Here is a 22230-nt window from a genome sequence, read left to right on the forward strand (position 1 = left end):
CTCTGACCCCCAAGTTCACCTTTCCTGGGCTCCATTAGTAAAATTTCTGTCCTCTGCATCCCCCATGCTCTAACTGTTGTGGATCTGCTATCAGCACATTTGACAAGAAACTAATCTTAGCTTTACCAAACTATGAAAAGTGTAAAAGCAATGTAAATGAATCAAAAGTCGTCTAAATATATGATTCCACTGATACAAAACAGAAAGACCTGACTCTCCCTCAAAGGGTGCTTTCCTGTTTTTTCTGTGTTTCTGTTTTTTACATTTTAGATTATTATTTTGCTGACAGCCACCACTGTGGAGCACATTCAAGTGGTCACCTTTTTTGTGTAGTCAGGCCAGACTGCCATCAAAGACAAACCATGGCCACTCTGTGATACTTTGCCTTTGACTGCCATAGCTTCCAATGCCTGTGTCCATCCCAGATGACTCCTCCCCTCTGCAGCTACTTCAGATGTCTCTATTCTAATCCATGAGGAGCTCCTCTCCTCCCCACGACTAAACAGAAAGTGTGCAATTAGCCAGCAGGACCCTGGGTGCATATGGAAGCCCACCGTCTCTGCCTATATAAGCAGTCCTCCCCTCAACCTTGTCAGATCAGTTTCTGTACCACTTCCCTTTAGGCTGCAACATAAATCCTAATAAGGCTTCTTTTGGATGGCTTTATCTTGCCTATCTGTGATTTATATCCCGAGTACAACAGGCTGAGTTGGTTATACCAAGATCTGGTTGAACATAAAAGGCTGCCAGGAAAGTGGCCAGGAGCCAGAGCTGGTAATACTGAAGGCATTAAGAGACTAGGAGTCAAGCAAGCTCCAGAAAGCTGCTCTGGCTGCTAGTAGAGCTATTAACACTGACAGCTAAGAATCTGTGGCATACAAAGTTCTGTGCTGCTAACACCAAGGGAGCTGCACTTTGCCTATTAGCGAATTCTAACTGAAGTGAGCCAAAGAACACCCAGATGATTGGTAACATTACTTTTGATTTTCACATTTACTGGAAACCTAGTGATCTGATCACAGTACACTAATTTGAGCTCTCAAAAATAACTGGCCAATCTCTTTCATTAAGATAATTAGGTAAGTAGCCTAATTATTTAAAGGAAACCTGATTCAAGACAGAGATGGAGGGTGTAAGATTCTCTGTCTTGATTCTCCCCCTCAATCCTGGACTTTCTTTGGTCCTCAATGAGAGAGCTATACAATGAGAGCACCTTGGTGGTATGCCGTAAATAGGGACACTCACCTTAGCTTTCTGCACACCTTCTCTCATCAACCGGATCTTTAGGCCCTCCGGGGATATCAGATATAGCTTGTTCTCTGATATTTTAACAGGCTGGACTGCTGCTGGTGCACTGAGCAAGGAAGCTGTATCTGGCAGGGAAACTGTACCAAGTGGGGGGTCTTTAAATACAGTTTTCATGGCTTCGACAAAGGCCTCAGTAGTCTTCTCAGATACGTCCATAAGGTAAATTTTTTTCAAGGTGCGTCCATCTGGCTTATATCGGAAGTTTTCTTTGATGGCCCGAACAATGGTCTCCACACACCGTTGTAAGGGAAAGCCAAAGATTCCAGAACTAATAGCTGGGAAGGCTATGGATTGGTACTTGTATTCCTCAGCTAAAAGGAGACTGTTTTCTACAGCTTTCCTTAACTGGTGCACACACCACGGAGCGTCTTCCTGCTTCCACCGGGGCCCCACTGCATGGATCACATGGCGGCAAGGGAGCTTTCCTGCTGTTGAGATTGCAACATTGCCAGGTAGGAGTCTGCCTTCTGTCTTCACTATGTGGTCACAAGCAGTTTGCAGCTCAGGGCCTGCGGCTTTTAAGAGAGCAGCAGCAAGGCCTCCGGAATGCTTGAGGTCCTCGTTTGCTGCATTCACCACCACATCAACAGGAAACTGAGCCAAGTCACCCTGTAGCACAATCAGTGTAACTCCAGGGACCACATCCCTCTGAGACAAGCACTTCTGCCCATCAGGGATGCATACCACTTTCTGTTCTTCTTCTTCTTGGAGTTCAATGAAACAACCAAACATCCGTCTGACCTCTCCTTTGTAATACCACGCTTTCTCCTGGAAGAACTGCCTGGCCCCTGGCTTATCAATACAGACGTTTTTAATGCAGACCAAATCCCGGACTTGCTTGACAATGTCCATGCCCTCCAGTACGTCCTTCTTGGAGCCAGTTAATAAAATGCCTTTTTGTTTGTTCTCATGTTTGAAAACTACCTGCACATTTACCTTCCTTACCTTTGACCAAAATAATTGCTTTTCTGCCTTTAAATAGGCTCTAACCAAGGATGGCTCTACTTTAACTAATCTCTCTATTTTCATATGTTTTTCCAGGAAATCAAAAAGCAAGCTATGGATTTCATTTACTTCTCTCACACAGCCTGCAATGATGACCTCAGCTGGAGTTCCTGAAGTTAACTCATTGACTACCACAATACTTGCAGAGGAGCTATGTTTCTTTTGTAAACTTTGAGCTATCCCTTTCCACTTCTTGCCATTAAGAACTTCTTTGTCCTCAACTCGAATGTGCTTATAATTTAAGGTATGGAGCATTTGTTTTTCAGCTTCTACCAGGACTGCCAAAGTAAAACTGGTTAGGAGAACAGTTGAACCCTCTAACTTGAAAACTGCAAGAATATTCTGTACTATAAAAAGAGATTTAGAAAATTCTTCACAATCTACCTGCTGCAAAAACTGAAAGATCTCAGGAGAGACCTGAATGCTTTTCTGGGTCATGCTGAACACCTTTTCCTGGATTTCACACTTGACTTTATACACATCTGCACAAGGCCCCTTCAAGAATAGGTTCTGAGTGGCTACATCATAACAGATCTCCATCTCTCCACACTCCGTGCGTAGACGCTGCAGGACACCACTGTGTTCCAAAAGAAAATTCCTTTCTGGAGAAATGGTCATTTTTTCCTTTAGACTTTGCTCTTCCTTTCTAATTTTCTCAGTGGTGCTTTCTATTAATTCCTTGATTTTCAGGCCAATGCTTTGGACATCTTCTGATTTTCCTGCCAAGGTTGCAGTCTCCTTAAGTGTATCAAATTCAATAAAAATCTTATCTTCTTCTAAGTCATTTTTTATGATGTCCCACACTACTGGATCCACTTTAAATGAGGTAACTTCATATTTAGACCTGATGCCAGAGAGTGCTGTGGAAGCGTCTTCCTGCCAGGCCTTGATTCTGGGTCTTCTTTGATTGACTAAAGTGGCTGCAGGTCTGATAGTAACTTTACTGTTGATGTGGGACCACGTTAGCTCACAGTGACAACGTCTCATTTCGTTATTTATATCTTCAATTAAGTGATTCTTTTTCTGAAAGAACTTCCATAAGGGAAGATCCAGTGACTCTTGGAATGGTGCTGGAAGTTTAATCAGAGGCTTCTCCTTTCCATACAATGCTGTGCCCAAAGAGGTATAGTAGGGAAAGACAAACAGCGGCATCTTATTGAAGTTATGTTTCTTGGCCATGATGGTGTCTAACACTTTAAAAGTAAAAATAAATAAATAAGTAAACAAATAAAAATAAGGTAATCCAAATGTGATATATTTCAAATGAAGACAAAACAAAACTTTTCTTTCTTTCTTTTTGCAGTGCTGGGGATTGAACCCCGAGCCTCAGAATGCTAGGCAAGTACTCTACCACTGAGCTACATCCCAGCCCCTCTAAGTGAAGTTATCTTTACCTAAACTTGTTGAAATTAATTTGAGAATTTATGTGGATGGCTAAAACACAGATCTCTTTTTTTAAATACAGTATTTTAAAAGTTCTAAGAATGATAGTCTTTTGTTTGTTTTTTAGTCTATATGGACTAAAGACTCGAGAGAATTTCCTTTTATCTTTCAAAAATTTGACAGAGTTCCTCTCTGAGTTACTAGTTTCCTGTAGCTTCATATCTCAGGTGAACTGATGATTGATTCAATTTCCAAAAAAAATATAAATGAATGAATAAGTAAAATGCTTCAGAGTTTAAGTAACTGCTAAGATCTGCTAAAATGGCCTGGGAAATACCAGATGTGGTAGTTAATAGATATTACCTTCTCTGTCACAAAATTCAATCAGAGCTGCACTCTCTTCAGGAAAACATTCAACATGGGCAACGCTTCCCCCTCCATTACGAGGATTTTCAAAGAAAAGTTGTAACTGGTAGTCATCAATACCAGGCGGTAAGTTTTCAACCCTGATTGTTTTTGTTGCTTCCAGAAGTCTTGGAGAGAGCCGAAGTTGTTGAACTGTATGGTGCCTGGTACAATCACCAACAAATGTCATGGCATCTACAATAGGAAAAAAAAATGTCAGAAGATTATTATGTTATATCTATCATAAAGAAGAAGTTGGCTATTAGTTGAGATAAGGGGGAGAGCTAAGACCTCCATTTGTAGACAAGATTTTAATAGCTACTGAAAAATTACATGCCTACAACTGCCCATCTCTGAACAATGATGCATTCATGAATGTCTTACCTGGTTTACTGCTATTAAAATGTGTCCCTGCCTCCAGTCACTGCCCTAGCCAACCTGATTGAGGCTTTCTCTATAATACCATCTCCCTGATTCACTCCTTTCTCAAGCCCTTCAGTGGCTCCCCATTACCTGCAGGTATGAGTTCACTCTCTTTAGCTCAGCTAACAATGCCCTTAGCTATTTAACTCCCAACTAATTTCCAAGCATCACCTTCGGTTATTCTCTGCCATTCATTTTATTTTACATTCTTCTCCCCAAAATAGTCATTCTTTTTAACATTTTCCTTCTCTTTTGCCTTTGTATATATAATATCCTGTGTTTTTGGTTTTGTATTTTATAATGCTGGAGATTGAACCTAGGGTCCTATGCATGCTAGGCAAGTACTCTACCACTGAGTTATACCCCCAGCCCTTTTCTCCAATTTTTCCCCCTTTAAATCTTGATTCTATTCATCCGTCAAGACTCAGCCTAATTATCTCTTTCAAATTAGTAAGTATTCATAGTGGGCCCAAGATATGCCTAGCACCATTCTAGGATCTAAGGCTACAGAGATGATAAGTCCTTGCCAGTTCATCATCCAGGAGTTAGGTGGTCTTCAAAGCAAAATAAATTGCCTGCAGTGGAATGAAATGAGGGAAGACTAATTCTGGGAATAAAACTTGATTTCCAGAGTAAGTGGTCTCTGTTCTGGTTTTGAAGGATGAAGAGGGAGGTCGACCAGATAGACATATCAGGCAGAGGGAACAGCAGTGGCACAAAATAGCTTAGTGTATTTTGGACATGAGAGGTACTGTTGGAGTACAGGCTTTACGGGAGGGAGGAAGACCAAGCCATCTTGCTGGATTCCCTTTCCTCCCATTTCTCACAGCTCGTTGCCCACAGCTGAGAGATGGCTTTTCCTCTTGCACCTTCATGATTTATTTACATACCAGCTTCCTTCTTCCTCCCACACTGTGAGTTTCTCTTTGTGCCCACAGCACCTAGACCAGTATCTAGCACATAGTAGGTGCTACAGTTTGGACCTGGAATGTCCCGCAATAGCTTGGTGCTATTGAAAAGTAGTGGAAACTTCAAGAGGTGGGACTTTGGGCTGGAGCTGTGGCTCAGTGGTACAGCACTTGCCTGGCATGTGTGAGGCCCTGGGTTCGATTCTCAGCACTGCATATAAATAAATGAATAAAAGAAAGTCCATCAACATTCAAAAAAAATATTTTAAAAAAGAGAGATGGGACTTAGTGGAAGTCTTTTGGTCACTGAGGGGAAGGAGGAAGATAGTGGGACCCTGTCCCTTCCTCTTTCTCTATTGGTCAGGAGGTGAAAAGTTTGCCATGTGCTATCACACTATGTGCTGCCTCACTCTAGGCCCCAAAGCAACAGAGCCAACCAACCACAGGTTGAAACCCCCAAATCTCTAAGCCAAAATCAACATTCTCTCTCTCTTTTTTTTTTTTTTTTTTTGTACCAGGGATTGAACTCAAGGGCACTCAACCCCTAAGCCACTTCCTCACCCCTATTTTGTAGGTAATTTAGAGACAACCCCTCGCTATTGCTGAGGCTGGCTTTGAACTCATGATCCTCCTGTCTCAGCCTCCCAAGCTTTTCTATTTATAAGCTGATGATCTCAGGTATTTGATACAGTAAAAGATGTGGTAGTTAATAGATATTACCTTCTCTGTCACAAAATTCAATCAGAGCTGCACTCTGAAAGGTAACATGGAAGGTATTCAAATTCTTTGATCAACGAACAAAAGCAAATACAATTAAATTTTCCCTTGTAAAAAAAAATAATGATAAACTTGAAATAAATAACTCCTCTAGCTGGGTATGGTCACACATTCAGATAATCCCAGTACTCAGGAGGCTGCAATAGGATGATCTCAAATTCCAGACCAGCCTGAACAACTTAGCAAGACTCTGTCTCAGAATAAAAATAAATGGGATAGGGATGTAGCTCAGTGGTAGAGCACTTGCCTAACATGCACAAGGTTCCAGGTTTAATCCCCAGTACTGCAAAGAAAAAAGAAAAGAAAGAATAGCCTTTTTATTGAACCTTTACCAGATCTCAGGTACTACATTAAATGCCTTTCAAACATTTTCTCATTTCGTCTTTAAAGAAAATTTAGATAGGTGTTATTATCCCACTTTATAAACAAGTAAATTGAAGCACAAGGAAGATAGGATTTGGTTAGCCTTGTATAACTAGTTAAATGACAGAGCTAGAATTTTGACTCCATGACCTATGCTCTTTTTTAAGAAATTATTTTATTTATTTTTATACTGTGCTAAGGACTGAACCCAGTGCTTCATATATGCTAGACAAGCACTCTGCCACTGAGCCGTAACTCCAGCCCATGACCTGTGCTCTTAATTAATCATTCCATCATTATGTTCATGGGTTAATAAGGGCTTAGGACAGGAAAATTTCCTCGTTTTAGGTAGAGATATTTCTTCCTCTCGACCACGGCTTTAAGGAGCTATCATTTTCCGTATCACACTTATTTATTCCTGCATATGTGACCATGAAAGGACTAAGGAAAAACATGGCATCATGGTTTGGATAGGAAACGTCCTTCAAAAGCTCCTAGGTTAATGCAGGAATGTTCAGAGGTGAAATGATTGGATGGTGAGAGCTAGAACTTAATCAGTGCATCCTAGTTTGAACAGACTAACTGGATGGTACCAGTTAGGCAGGTGGGGTGTAGCTAGAAGAGGTGGGTCACTGGGGGTGTGCCCTGGAAGGGTTCATCTTCCCTGTGGCCCTTCTCCCCTTGCTCTCCACCCCACCAATCTCTCTCTTTACCTCCTGGCTACCCTAACAGGGCAGTGTTGTTCTCTACACCCTTCCACCATGACGTCCTTCCACACCCTGGGCCCAGAGCAATGGAGTAGGCCCATTATGGACTAAACCTCTGAAACCATGATGCAAAATAAACTTCTTCTCCTCTAAGTTGTTCTTGTTGAGTATTTTGGTCCTTGTATCAAAAATTTGACTAACACATATGGTAAAACTGATAATGGAAGAGACTGTAGAGGTAGGCTGCCTGGGTTCAAATCCAGTTCTTCCATTTATAGCACCTTTGTGCCTTTGTCTACTGGGGGATAATAAGAGTAATCTCACAAAGTTGTTGAAAGGAAAAAAAATCAATTAATACATGTAAAGAGTTTTGCATATTACCTAACTTACAGTAAGTACTATGTGAGTGTTTATTTCCTTCTAGCAAATTCAGTTTGGTAAGAGATAAAAACAAACTTCTTTTAATGAGATAACACACGTAAAAAATGCTTAGTATCCTTAGACTAGACTTCTAGACTTCTCTCTCTCTCTCTCTCTCCCTCCCTCCCTCCGCCCCCCACACACTCATACACTCAGTAACCCAGACAAACATACAAGAATATTTAGTTTCAAAACCAATTTGCTTGTCTTAAAAAAAAAAAAAAAAAAAAAAGCACCAGTATTAATTTGGAGTCCTCTTTTACCAGCTACTAAGAAGAGTCAAAATTTCAGAGAGATTCCATTAACTGGGTGTCCCAAATCCCCAAATGTGGTACAATAAAAGGCTGATATCACTTGAGCTCACCTGTGTGTCTTTTAAAGGTAACCACAGCGACGTCAAAATCGCGAATTATTTCCACCTGAAAATCATCACTGGTCAAGTCACTTATGTTCTCCACTAATAAGATTAACATCATGTCAGTCACATTTGCTGGGAGATTTTCAAATGCCACCAAAGAGGAAATATTTTCACATTCTTTGGGGATAACTTCTATTTCTTCTGATGCACTATTGAGAGACAACTTTGTATCCAGTTCTTCTGACACATCTGATTTTAGGGAGACAAAAAGAAGTAAAACATGTTATATTACCTACCATGGTCTTAGCAAAGTAAATTATCATAAGATAAATCCTCCCTGCCCCCATCTCTTTAACTAGCTCAACTAAAAACAGGTCCTGGATAGTTTTTTACTTTATTTAATTAAAAATAAAATGTAGGGGCTGGGGTTGTGGCTCAGCGGTAGAGCGCTCGCCTAGCACGAGCAAGGCGCTGGGTTCCATCCTCAGCACCACATAAAAATAAATAAAATAAAGCTATTGTGTCCAACTACAACTAAAAAATAAATATTAATAAATAAATAAATAAAATGTAGCATTTAACCATCTATTACTATTATCCAATAATATCTCAGTAGTTTAAGTTCAATTTTATTTCACCTTTTTCTGCCTCATTTCTATGAGGAACCTACCTCATCCTTCAGGTCATAGCACCTGACATATATTTCTATCATAGCACTACATTATAGTTATTGAACTAAGCTTCCCCAAAGCAAACACATGTTTATTCACCCTAGCATTGCTGTCACACTGTATATTGAGGCCAAGTAAATGCTTACTGAACCGGAGATCTACTTGGCTCACTAGAGGAAAATAAGAATACCTGACGATGCACATAAACTCATGCTAAATTTTAAAAATAGCTTAAAATTGGGGCTGGGGATGTGGCTCAAGCGGTAACGCGCTCGCCAGGCATGCGAGGGGGGCTGGGTTTGATCCTCAGCACCACATAAAAATAAAATAAAGATGTTGTGTCCACCGAAAACTGAAAAATAAATATGTATTTAAAAAGCTTAAAATTCAGTAATAACAACAACAAAAATAATAAATGAAAAACAAAAAAAATCAGTAACAACATAACTTAGCATTAAATGAGATAAGTATGACCAACCAGAATGAGTACTGGGCTAGGGTGAGGATCTATGCATTCCATCCCTGACTATGACTCTTCAGCCATGCACCCTGGGCAAGTCTGTTAATTGTAAAATGAGAACGGTGGACCAAGTGAACTGAACAGGAAAGAGTCTTCCTAGCAGTTCAGTTTTATGGCCCCACAATTCTTAGAAGCTTCAGCACAAAGAAGCTTGGTTAACTGACATGTAAAAAGCATCCAGAACATTTAAAGAGTCCAAGAATTAGATAAAGGGACTGGACTGGCAGGGAAAGAAGAGGAAGCTGGGCAGGTCTTGAAGCGCCCAGAGAATCAGATACAGAAAGTCAGGCAGAGGGTGCTGTGAGCAGCAGGAGCACAAGCAGAGTCCTGTGATTGCCTGAGGCCATTCAGAAAATGGTCTGAATGGCCAAGGGACCATGTGTGGCTCCAAAAGGAGCATTTTCAAGAGATGTGAGAAACAGGACCGGGGAGGTGGTCTAGATCCAGAATGTGATCTGGACTTGACCTTGCAGTGGATGATAAAGGTGAATCATGGAAGGTTTCTGTGAAAAGGACAAGAAGATATTTAGAAATAGTACAGGGGACTGTGTCAGCTATCAGGAAACAGGGTGTCAGAAACAGAGGGACACAGCTAGCTGCCAGCTCCTGCCATGTTGGATTTGTGACGAAATAAGATGGGCCTGTGGTGAGAGGATGGCTGAGGAAGACTCTTCAAAAAATAATAGGTCTCTCTGAACAAGAGATGTGGAAGGTCAAAGAGAAGATGTCTGAAGTTTCTAGTTGGTGAGGAACAAACTATGTATTTTAAGAAAAATAAGGAAGTCAGAAAGGATATTGGTTTGGGAGGAAGCAGACATAGGTGGCTTCAGACATGCTGAGTCTGACTTCCCAGAAGGAAGGTCGTACAGAAGGTCTGAAGCTTAGAAGGGACCCATAGTTGAGATGCTGACTTGGAAGTCCCAGAATTTGTCAACCACAGGTGACCAGTATTTCTCTGTTCTTCTCTCTTCTCCAGGATCTTCCAGTTGCTGGTTTCCCCCTTTCAGGCCCAGCCCATCTGGATCTGAACACTGGCTCAATATTCACATCCCATGGTTCTGCTATGTGACTTTCCCTGAGCTATCAGCTCCTCAGCGGGTTAAAAACCACAAAGTTGGTTTTCAACTTTCTGCATTGACTTTCAGGCATGTGTAATGTATCCGTGAGGCAGCGTCCTCTGAGATTTTAGATCTACTAGATAACCTCTCCCTGAGATTTTGGATCTGTTAGATAACCACTCTCCACCCACGTTTCACTCAATTCTGAAACCATCTACCCCATTCCAATCCATTTTAAGAGTCCTAGCCTTTTGGCCGTCATCAGACTTCAGTGTGGACCAACCATTCAACTCAGGACTTCTTCATGTCTCACAAGAGCCATTAAAAGATTTGATGAAGACCACCTGAATCCCTAGCTGGTAACTCCCCTTAGAGTCTGAGTCAGGTAAAAACAGGTTAGAAAATGGTTCCAACATTTCCAGGACAATAAAAAGTCCATTGGTGGAGAGAGGCTGGATGGCTCTTCCTGAGGATACACTTAGGATTTTAGGCAAATTTGAAACAGCACTAACCAATCATTTAAGACAGAGGGAAGGTAAGATATATGAAACAACAAGAAACAAAAACTTGATTAAATTTTAGATCCAGGACTATAGTATGAGAATAAGTACATAAATAAAAAGCCACTTCCTGGTCTAAAATTGAGCTTGAGAATCAGGAACTTAAGACACCTTCCAAGAAAATGATAAGGATTTAAGAGGTCACAATAATAAACATCAGAAGCTGATGAGTCAACTCCAGATCAGAAGGATGGAAAGCAGGAATTAATCTGAACACACACAAGATTCCTATCTCATAAGAATCTTGAGCTTCTTATCAAAAGCACACTTGAGCCAGGCTCAGTGGTACATGCCTGTAATCCCAGCCACTCAGGAGACTGAAGCAGAAGGATCTCAAGTTTGAGGCCAGCCTCAAACTAAAACAATTTAAAAATGGCTGTGGTTGTGGCCCAGTGGGAAAGCACCCCAGTAATAATAGATGAATGGGTTAAGAAAATGTGATATATATACACAATGGAGTTTTACTTAGCCATAAAGAAGAGATAAAATAAAAAAGAATGAAATCATGGCATTTGAATGGAATTATTTGATGGAAATGAAGAATATTATGCTAAGTGAAATAAATCAGACTCAGAAAAGAAAGGGTCAAGTGTTTTCTCTCATATATGGAAGCTAGAACAAATAGGGAGAAAAAGGGGGTGGGATCAGATATCATAAAAATATAGGGAAGATCTGTAAATAGAAGGAGTTGGAAAGGAAGGGAGAGGGGACAGGGATGCGGAGGAAATGTGGACAGAATGAATTGAACAAAACCACACAATGTGCTTATATAAATATACCACAGTGAATTCTATCAGTATGTATATGTATAAAGTGTCAATCAAAAGTAAATAAATAAACCAGAGAAAGGAAGCTCAGTAGAACAGAGGAAAGAGAATATGGAGAGGCAAGAGGAGAGAGAAAGGAGGGGCACTGGAGACTGAAATGGAGTAAATAAAATCCAATGCATGTATGGTTTTGTCAAAATGAACCCAACAACTATGTGTAACTATAATGCAAAGAATGAAAAGGAGGAGGAAAAGGAGGAGGGAGAAGGAAGGAGGAGGAGGAGGGGGAAGGAGGAGGAGGAGGGGGAAGGAGGAGGAGGAAGGAGGAGGAGGAGGAAGGAGGAAGAGGAGGAAGGAGGAGGAGGAAGGAGGAAGAGGAGGAAGGAGGAGGAGGAAGGAACATCCCCTAAATGCTTTTCTTACTTAATAAAAGCAAAACTTCTTGGTGAATGTCAGAATTATATCAATTGAGACTTTACCTGGTTCTTTGACACCTTCTTTGCTCTTGGATTCCTGAAACCCAAACAATAAAGTAGCATTAATGTATTACTAATAATTTCTTTACATTAGAAAAATATCATGGAGGTGGGGCTGGGGTTGTGGCTCAGTGGTAGAGTGCTCACCTGGCACGTGTGAGGAACATAAAAATAAATAAATAAAACAAAGGTATTGTGTCTGTCTACAACTAAACAATTAAAAAAAGATAAATTAAAAAAAAAAAAAAAAAAAAACGAAAGAAAGAAAATGTCATTGCATGCAGTGGTGCCCTTCTGTAATCCCCGGTACTCAGAAGGCTAAACAGGAGAATCACAAGTTGGAGACCAGCCCAGGCCACTTAGCGAGACCCTGTTTGAAAACAAAATGAACAGGCTAGCAATGTAGTTTGGTGCTTGCCTAGCACATGTGAGGCTCCTTTATTTGATTCCAGCACTGTAAAACAAATAAATAAATAAAAATAAATGTCCAGGCTGGGATTGTAGCTTAGTGGTAGAGCACGTGCCTAGTACGCGTGAGGCACTGGGTTCGATCCCCAGCACCACATAAAACTAAATAAACAAAATACAGGCTTTGTGTCCATCTACAACTAAAAATTTTTTAAAATATCCATGGGAGCATCTTGGAGATGAGTGGTAAACAGAAATGATAACAAAAAGCTCTGTTAATGGAGCTCTTGAATGCATCTGGTGCCACATGTCATAGCAGATCCCCATACTAGACACAATAATCATTGGGGGAAAAAAAGGTACAAATAGCAGAATACTCAATTCACACAGTATTTGGGATATGGGGTTGGGATATGGGGTAAGACCTAAATCAGGGAAACAGCTTAGCTCATAATTGCTTTTCCCCATTTAGCATTTATTGAATGTTTAGTATATAACAAGCACTGTGCCGTGTGCTTCATAGAACTCATCTCAACCCTCCCAATAATCTGACAATCCATTTGACAACTGAGGACACAGCATCTGTAGTATGATGTTTGGGAGATACTCAGATCCAAACTGTAGCACTAAATATTAAGCAGTATGTTTGAAGATGAAATTCTAATCCACATCTGCTTGCTCAACTTTTATTCTTTTTACTACACATAGTCATAGAACTCATCTCAACCCTCAAAATGTTGTTAAAAAAAATGAGCAAGTTTCCAGTCAAAAAGAAGCCAAGACAAAACAATCTAAAATTTTATATCTGAAACTGATATTAGGATAACCACTGAATCTTAATTTTCCAAAAGTGTCTAAAATCAACAGAGTGCTTCATCCTTCATTGTTTTATATCATGTTATCACCACCCTCACCTTCTCTGCATTTATGAGCTGTTCTCACTCCAGTTTGGTTGACACTTCCCATTCCACTGTATTTTCTTCATTGAGATTCCTATTCCACATACTTGGGAGGACCCTCCACCCCAGATCCCTTTGAACAACTTCTCAGGTTTACTTACCTTTGTTGAAATTTTCCCCTCAGAGACTGGGGCTTCCTCTGAGGCTGTGGGTAACCGGACGGTTAACTTGAATGTTCCTTTTCCTGGCAATACTAACTTATGATCCTTTTTCTCCAGAACAGCTTGCCGAACTAAAGCATCCAAAAAAAAAAAAAAAAGACAAACAATCTTTATTTACATAATTATACCATCATCTCTATGAACTCCATCATCAGTCAATAGCTTTGCCAGTTTCTCAAGAGAGACTATGTGTAGTAAAAAAGAATAAAAGTTGAGCAAGCAGATGTGGATTAGAATTTCATCTTTAAACACACTGTTTACATTTAGTGCTATGGTTTGGATCTGAGGGTCTCCCAAGAGCCCATGTATTAAAGGCTTAGTTGCCAACCCATGATGTTAACAGGAAGTGGTAGAACTAACATCACACTAAATGGAGAAAAACTGAAAGCATTTCCTCTAAACCCAGGAACAAGACAAATGCCCACTCGCACCACTCCTTTTCAACATAGGCCCTGGAATTCTAGTCGGAACAATCAGGCAAGAGAAGGAAATTAAAGGGCTACACGTAGGAAAACAGCTCAAATTATCTCTGTTTGCTGACATGATCCTGTGTTTAGAAGACCCAAAAAACTCCATCAGAAGACTTCTAGAACTGATTAACAAATTTACTGAAGTACCAAGATACAAAATTAACATACATAAATCAATTGCTTTTCTATACTACAATAATGAATCTACTGAAAAAGAAATAAAGCAATCCCCTTCACAATAACCTTAAAAATATATAAAATATTTAGGAATTAATCTAATGAAGGAAATGAAAGACCTCTACAATGAAAACTATGGAACACTGAGGAAAGAATCTGAAGAAAACCTCGGAAGATGGAAAGCTCTTCCATGTTCTTGGATGGGCAGAATTAATATTGTTAAAATGGCCATACTACCAAAAATGTTATACAGATTCAATGCACTGCCCATCAAAATGCCAATGACATTCTTCACAGAACTAGGAAAAGGAGTTCTAAAATTCATTTGGAAAAACAAGAGACCCAGAAGAGCCAAGGAAATTCTGAACAAAAAGAGTGATTCTGGAGGCATCCTAAACTGGACCTCAAACTACACTCAGAGCTACAGTAACAAAAACAGCATGGTACTGACACCAAACAGACATGAAAAGCAATAAAACAGAATAGAATACAAAGATATAAATCCACATAAATACACTTATCTAGACAAAAGGATCCAAAAACATGTTGGAGAAAAGATGGCCTAATTAATAAATGGTGCTGGGAAACTGGAAATCCAGATGCAGAAGAATGAAACTATGGGCTGGGGTTGTGGCTCAGTGGCAGAGTGCTTGCCTAGCAGGTGTGAGACACTAGGTTTGATTCTCAGTATTGCATATAAATAAAGGTTCATCAACAACTAAAATATACGTGTGTGTGTGTGTGTGTGTGTGTGTGTGTGTGTATGAATGAAACTAGATTCCTATCTCACACACAAGTCAACTCAAAGAGAATCAAAGGCCTAAGAATAAGACCAGAAACTATGCAACTGCTAGAAAAAAATGTAGGCCCAACGTGTCGGCACAGGAACTGACTTCCTTAATAAGACTCCTAAAGTGTAAGAAATAAAACCAAGAATCTTTAAGTGGGATGCCATCAAATTAATAAGTGTCTACACAGCAAAGGAAACAATTAAGACATGAAGAGAGAGCCTAGAGAATGGGAGAAGATCTTTGCCACATGCTCCTCAGATAGGGTATTAATATCTGGAATATAAAAAGAACTCAAAACACCACCAAATTAAAAAAAAAAACAAACCCAAACAACCCAATTATTAATTGGGCAAAAGAGCTAAACAGATACTTCTCAAAAGAGGAAACACAAATGGTCAACAAATACATGAAAAAAAAATGTTTAACATTTCTAGCATTTAGGGAAATGCAAATCCAAACTACATTGAGGGCCGGGCGTGGTGGTGCACACCTGTAATCTCAGCAGCTCGGGAGGCTGAGGCAGGAAGATCAAAGCCTGCCTTAGCAGCTTATCAAGAACCTGTCTTTAAACAAAACACAAAAAAGGGCTGGGGATGTGGCTCAGTAGTTAAGAACCCCAGCTTCAATCCCTAGAAAGGAGAAGGAGCATGGGAGGAATAGACGAACTCTAGATAGGACAGAGGGGTTGGAGGGGAAGGGAGGGAGCATGGGGTTATTAATGATGGTAGAATGTGATGATCATTATTATCTAAAGTACATGTATGAAGACACAAATTGGTATGAATATACTTTATAAACAACCAGAGATATGAAAAATTGTGCTCTATATGTATAATAAGAATTGTGATGCATTCCACTGTCATATATAAATCTAAAAAAAAAAACTACATTGAGGGGCTAGGATTGTAGCTCAGGAGTGGTAGAACATTTGCCTAGCACATGGAAGGCACTGGGCTTCCTCCCCAGCACCACATAAAAATAAATAAATAAACGTACTGTGTCCATCTACAACTAAAAATATTTAAAACTAAAAACTACACTGAGATTTCATCTCATTTCAGTCAGCGTGGCATTTATTAAGAATACAAATAATAATACGTGTTGGTGAGGATGTGGGAGAAAAAGTACATTCATACATTGTTGGTGGAACTGCAAGTTAGTGTGACCACTCTGGAAAGCAGTATGGAGATTTCTCAAAAAACTAGGAATGGAACTACCATTTGACCCTGTTTTTCCCACTTCTGGGTATGTTGATCCCAAACATCTAAAATCAGCATACTACAGGCAAAAAGCCACATCAATATTTATAGCAGCATAATTCACAATAATCAACCTAGATGCCCTTCAACTAGGCACATGGATAAGTAAAGGAAATGTGATATATATACAAAATGGAGTATTACTCAAGTCATCAAGAAGAATGAAATTATGGCATTTTCTGGTAAATGGATGGAAATGGAGACTATAAGGCTAAGTGAAATAAGCCAGACCCAAAAAGTCAAAGGTCAAATGTTTTCTCTGATATTCAGAAGCTAATACAAAATAAAGGGGGGGGAGAGGGGGGAAGGGGGGAAAGAGAGAGAAGAGGGGGGAGAAAGAAAAGGATGGAAAGGAAAAAGAGGGGCAGAAATTCCAGCAAAATAGATCAGTGGGATAGAGGAAAAGGACTGAGGGGTAAGGAGGAAGAACAGAATAAGGGGAAACAGTGGAATGAATCTGACCTAACTTTCCTATGTACATATAGAAAAAAACATACTGAATCCATCACTATATATATCCACTAGCCACTAATTAAAAAAAAAAACTATAAGTTAAAACTAAATAAATAAATAAAAATTTAAAAAGAAGTAAGGACTGTTGCAAGGAAGTTTGGTCACTGAGGTCATTCCCTTGAAGGGGATATTGGGACACACCTACCCCAACCCCTTTCTCTCTCTCTTTTTTTCACTTTCAGCCATGAGGTAAGGGCTTCCTCTGCCAAGCACTCTGACCATGATGTATAGCCTTACCATGGCCCAAAAGCAACAGGCCAACTAACCATGAACTAAGACCTGCAAAATTATGAGTCAGAACAAACCTTCCTTTTTTTTAAATTGATTACCTCAGGTATTTTGTCACAGTAATGAAAAGCTGACTACACATTTAGCATGTTTTTTAAAAGACTTATTTACAAAGCCTTTCTTCTTACTTACAAATGAGGTTAATAAAGAGTATTTTGTACCAGTGTTGTGTGGATTAAATGGAAGAAAAATTATAAAGAACTTAATATGAGTACCTTACACCCAGTAGGCACTCAAAAAGGTAGCAATATTCATTCTACACAGGAATGAACTAATTAAAGGATTCCACATGGAGAGCCAGGGCAGACTGAGTGCTGGAACAAGGCATGATGAAAGTTCCATTTTTAGAAGGTGACTCAGGTGGCATGAGGAGAATGACCAGGAGCCCAGTTAGAAAACCATTTCGACCAATTCCTTAGCGGGTAATGATAAGGGTCTTACATCTGATAGTAAAGGAAGTAGACAAAAAGGGATAGGAGAGCCAGGCACCGTCACACACCCCTCTAATCCCAGCTATTTGGAAGGCTGAGGCACAAGTTCAAGGCCAGCCTGGGCAAATTAGTGAGACTCTGTCTCAAAAGAAAATAAAAAGGGGCCTGGGGTTGTGGCTCAGTGGTAGAGCACTTGCCCCACAAGTGTGAGGTACTGCGTTGGATCCTCAGCACCTTATAAAAAAAATACATAAATAAAAGGAAATAAAAAGGACTGGGAGTATAATTCAGTGGTACAGTGCTTGTCTAGAATGTATGAGACCCTGGGTCCCACCCCCAATAAATACCACAAAGAAGGAGGAGGAGGAGGAGGAGGAGAAATGGGAGATATTTTTCAAAAACAAACAAATAGAAGTAGCACCTCAGACAGCTGGCTACAGCAAACAAACTGAACAGTGGACATAAAGTCCAAAGGCCTGGGTTAGACTCCCAGCCCTGCTATGAACTAGCTGAGTGACTGGAAGGAAATACCTTCTGTGCAGCCTTACCCACTTAGAGTGTTGCCTCTGAAACTCTCTTAAGAGCTATGCTTGGGCTGGGGCTGGGGCTGAATAGCAGAGCACTCCCCTAACGTGTGTGAGGCACTGGGTTCGATCCTCCACACCACATAAAGATAAATAAATAAAGGCACTGTGACTATCTACACCTAAAAAATATTGAAAGAGAGAGAGAGAGAGAGAGAGAGAGAGAGAGAGAGAGGAGATGCTTATGTGAGTTGTACTTATCAGGAGCATCCAGAGAGAGATGATAGGAAACTTAGGAAAATCAGTGTCTCCTGCCACAGAGAACAGGGAAGGAGTGAGTTTCAAGAAGGAGGCATGGTCGACATGGGCAGAGGGTGCGAAGAGGTCAGGAAGAAAAGGACCTTACAGTTCAGGCTGCAGCTGGGTGGCCATGCCCTGCTCTGATGTGATTGGCCTGATGGGGTCAGAATATTTCATAAAAAGGAGCTCGATGGCTTTCCCACTCCAAACAGCCATGGAGCGGGTGGGCCAAGTAGGGCCTCACCGGATGTCCACTCAGAAACAGGCCTCCAAAAACCTGGGAAGAAACACCAGACTCCAACTCCACTCTTCACATGAACCCCTAAAGGGCTGGACTAAGCTGGAGTGAGGACTGAGGACTGGATGTGACCCCTGAAGCCCAAGACCAGGCTGTTATCTAGCATCATGCACTCTGTGTGGCATTACTATTACCACTTCCTAGATGTTAAGGAAATCCTGTTCAGGCATCTCCTGTGCCAGCCTCTTCTCGGGTTGTGTGCAATATGCATAAAGGATTTCAGGAAAGCAATAGTGGTCACATCAGTATGTGATCCCCAACAAGGGCAGGGGGAACTGGGAGGAAAAAGAGCAGACACTCTCATGTCCAGACTCCATTACCCATGTGGACAGTCTTCCTCCTGCCCCAACCTCAAGTCACTTATGTTTAATTTTATTTAAGAAGATGAGCTCTCTTATCCCAAGGAATCTGAATAATCAGGAGTCAAACTATGACCACAAAGTATGATAAAATGTCCACATTTTATCATTAACTGGATGTGATGGCATACACCTGTAATACCAGCTGAGGCAGGAGGATAGCTAGTTTGAGGTCAGCCTGGGAAACTTAGCAAGACCCTGTCTCAAAATAAAATTGAAAGGGCTTGGGCTGGGGTTGTGGCTCAGTGGTAGAGCTCTTGCCTAGCATGTGTGAGGCACTGGGTTCGATTCTCAGCACCATATATAAACAAATAAAGAAAGAAAGGTTCCTCAATAACTAATAAAAAATTTTTAAAAAAGGGCTTTGGTGTGGCTCAGTGGTAGAGCACCCCTGGGTTCAATCCCCCCGACCCCACCCCACCCCACCCACACACACACAAAAGTACACGCCTGAAATCATGTTTAGAATGTTTTAAGTCAGGGACTGGGGGTATAACTCAATGATAAAATATTTGTCTAACATGCACAGTTCCCTGGGTTTGATCTCTTGCACAGAAAAAAAAAAAAGATTCTAAATCAATTTATACTAACTTTTCAGAAATTCGGTTAACTACATAAAAGCAAAATACAGTTTCCTATTCATTCTTATTTGCTATACACTCATTTCTACAGGAAACTGCTGGTAGGCTCACTCATACTATTTGGTTTTACAGAATTATATGAATAAAGTCATCTCACTGTCGACTGTGCTTCCTGAAGTCTTTTCCTGTGTGGAGGGTAGAGGGTGGAGTGTGGAGAGGGGAAGGTGAGGGTAACCTCTGCCCGGGCATAGGCCATTCATTCTCAGCATATTCCTGATGACCTGATACCGGGAAAGTGGAGCTTCAAGATGGAAACTGAAACTGAAGAGGGATTTTCCACCCCCAGGAATGCAGACTATAAACAGTTTTTGAGTCATCTGACTGGTGTAAGACCCCAGGAGCCACTAAAGAAGCCTTGGTAGAGACAGAGGGGCAGTGTGAACTGGATTCTCTGGAGGACGGAAACCTAGCAGGGAGGTTGAGATCCTTTGAGGGCTAAAATTAAATTATTTTATCAACACAAAATATGTACTTATCAGAACTTGACCTTACTTTCCTTCTTTTGAGTTGCTTCCTGCTCTGTTAATATTTTGTGCTGTTTGTATTTTTATGCTGCTGATATTTTATAAAATTATTCCCATTTTTTGTTCACTTGGGCTTATCAACAAACAACAGAGATTCTCAAACTTTAGCACCTCAGAGTCACCTGGGGGCAGGATAATCATGCTGGTTGCCATCCACCCCACACTCCCTGTACCCAAACCTTTAGAGCAGAACTGGGAATGTGCCAGATCAACCTGCTCTCCAGGGGACTTGGATGCAGGTGGTCTGGGCCCCCCAATCTGAGAGCTACTCCTGAGGATAGAGGATGCTAAAGAAGAAAGAACCCTGAAGTGGTGATGTTGACAGTAGGAATCAAAAGTAGGGAAACCCTCTTGGGAAAGGGAAAGGGAAAAGGCTCCATTGTTGCCCTTCTGAACACTCCCTGGTGAAATTAACCCTCGAAGACACTGCACTTTGTTTTCCATGAAGCTTCTGAGCCAAGCAGATCTCCTGTCCTCTTCCACCCTCACTTCCTTCCCCTTCTATTCCATTTCTTTCCTTTTTGAACCCCTGCTGGGACATCCCATCAGTCCAATTGCATGGCCTCCTAAGCCTCCTTGCCTCTGCTGAGGCCCAAATGCTTCTCCAAATTCAGCACAAGAAAGCAGGATCAAGGATGGTCTACATCCTGAGAGGTCGCGGTCAGTCTCTAAGATCCCAGTGGAAAAGGTGCACTTGATCTTCCCATGACAGCCACCTTGAGCAAACCCAGATCCGGGGCTCTTGGCTCCCTTCCCATATAGGAACAAGGGTGGGGAGTTGGGGAGAACTCAGCCAATAGGCCTGAAGAAGGAACTTTCTCCCAAAGCTCCAAAATCCAAACCACAATCACCTCAGAACGTCATCCACCCTCCCAATCTCAGGACAATCCCAAAACCGAAGGACAAGCATCAGTAGGCCCTCTACAGAGGTACATGGTGTGTTCATCAACAGCACTGTTGCCTTCCCCTCCAACATGCCAAACTAAGGGAAGGTCCCCTACGTATTTACACCCAGACCTTGTGACTTTAGGCAGCAACACTGCCGCTCTCCCAAGTGACCCCCCAAACAGCTGGGAATCTCCATGACCCATGAAGAATCCCTGTGACTCTTCGCGTTTCTTAATCCTTTTTCCTTTTCCACCTAAATAACAACAGGGAAGGATAGAAAGGGTTGGAAAAGGAGATAGAGACTCATTTGCACACTTCCATGGTCACCTCCAGACCTATCCAGCAAGCGCCTGGAAGCGCAGCGCGCAGAGGAACCGCAGCGCCCCGGGGGCACTACGAGGCCATTCCGCGGTCCCGGCCACCACCCGTACCGCTGCTGCAAGAGCCCGGCGGATACTCCCCCGCCTGCCTCTCCCTCTAGTTTCCCCTGCAGAGCAAGCGGGGGTTGGGGGGGAGGGTCCCTCCGCACGCAGCCCCTTTGCGCCCCTCACCGTCCTCCGGGAAGAAGAGCACCAGGAAGCGGGGCGGGTTCCCGGGCTCCTGGCGGACCTCGCACTCCCCGCCGCCCGATCTCTTCCGACTCTGGAAGTACATCTGCAACTTGGTGCTCAGGTTCTTCGGGGGATCGGGGCCCCAGGACCCCTCCACCAGCAGCGGGAAGGAGCGGGACGCAGCCATCCCGGGTCCGCTCGTCCTCGGGGACTGCCGGGGCCGCCCGACTCTGGGAAGTTAACTTCGCTTCTTTCGCTTTCGTTTCCTGGAAAACCCCTCCCGGCTCTAAGTTTCAGTCTTCAAAAGAGCTGCCCTAGGATTGCAGTCGTCACCCCCCCACACGCACCACAGCCCCCGCCCCCCTCATTCTTCTCTGGCCCTCAGCAAAGACAATTAACCCTTTGGGGCTGCAGTTTCCCCTGCAGGCGTCCGGCCTCGATCCACCTGTGCATAGCGGTCCTCGGCGCCCCGGCACCGCCTGGCGCCCTGGCACCGCCTGCCACTCTCGCAAACCAGAGCTGCTATCAGTAGCCCTGGGTCACTGGACCTTGAACCAACACAATGAGAGTTTCATTTCT

The 22230-nt window shown here is 41.9% G+C and overlaps 1 protein-coding gene across 1 annotated transcript in view; it reads right to left on the bottom strand.

Moving 5' to 3' along the window:
* The window catches only part of Parp14 (poly(ADP-ribose) polymerase family member 14), a 47985-nt gene extending 26104 nt beyond the window's left edge, over positions 1 to 21881 (bottom strand). Inside the window, exons 1-6 of the mRNA XM_076867468.2 lie at positions 21652 to 21881; positions 13578 to 13708; positions 12113 to 12146; positions 8064 to 8306; positions 4060 to 4296; positions 1246 to 3506 (exon numbers count right to left, since the gene is read on the bottom strand). Of these exons, the coding sequence (XP_076723583.2) occupies positions 1246 to 3506; positions 4060 to 4296; positions 8064 to 8306; positions 12113 to 12146; positions 13578 to 13708; positions 21652 to 21838 (3093 nt within the window). The 5' untranslated portion in view covers positions 21839 to 21881. The remainder of the gene's footprint in view (positions 1 to 1245; positions 3507 to 4059; positions 4297 to 8063; positions 8307 to 12112; positions 12147 to 13577; positions 13709 to 21651) is intronic.
* Positions 21882 to 22230: the final 349 nt, after the last annotated feature.

The sequence above is a fragment of the Callospermophilus lateralis genome, chromosome 10, assembly GCF_048772815.1.
Source record: "Callospermophilus lateralis isolate mCalLat2 chromosome 10, mCalLat2.hap1, whole genome shotgun sequence".
Lineage (NCBI taxonomy): Eukaryota > Metazoa > Chordata > Mammalia > Rodentia > Sciuridae > Callospermophilus > Callospermophilus lateralis.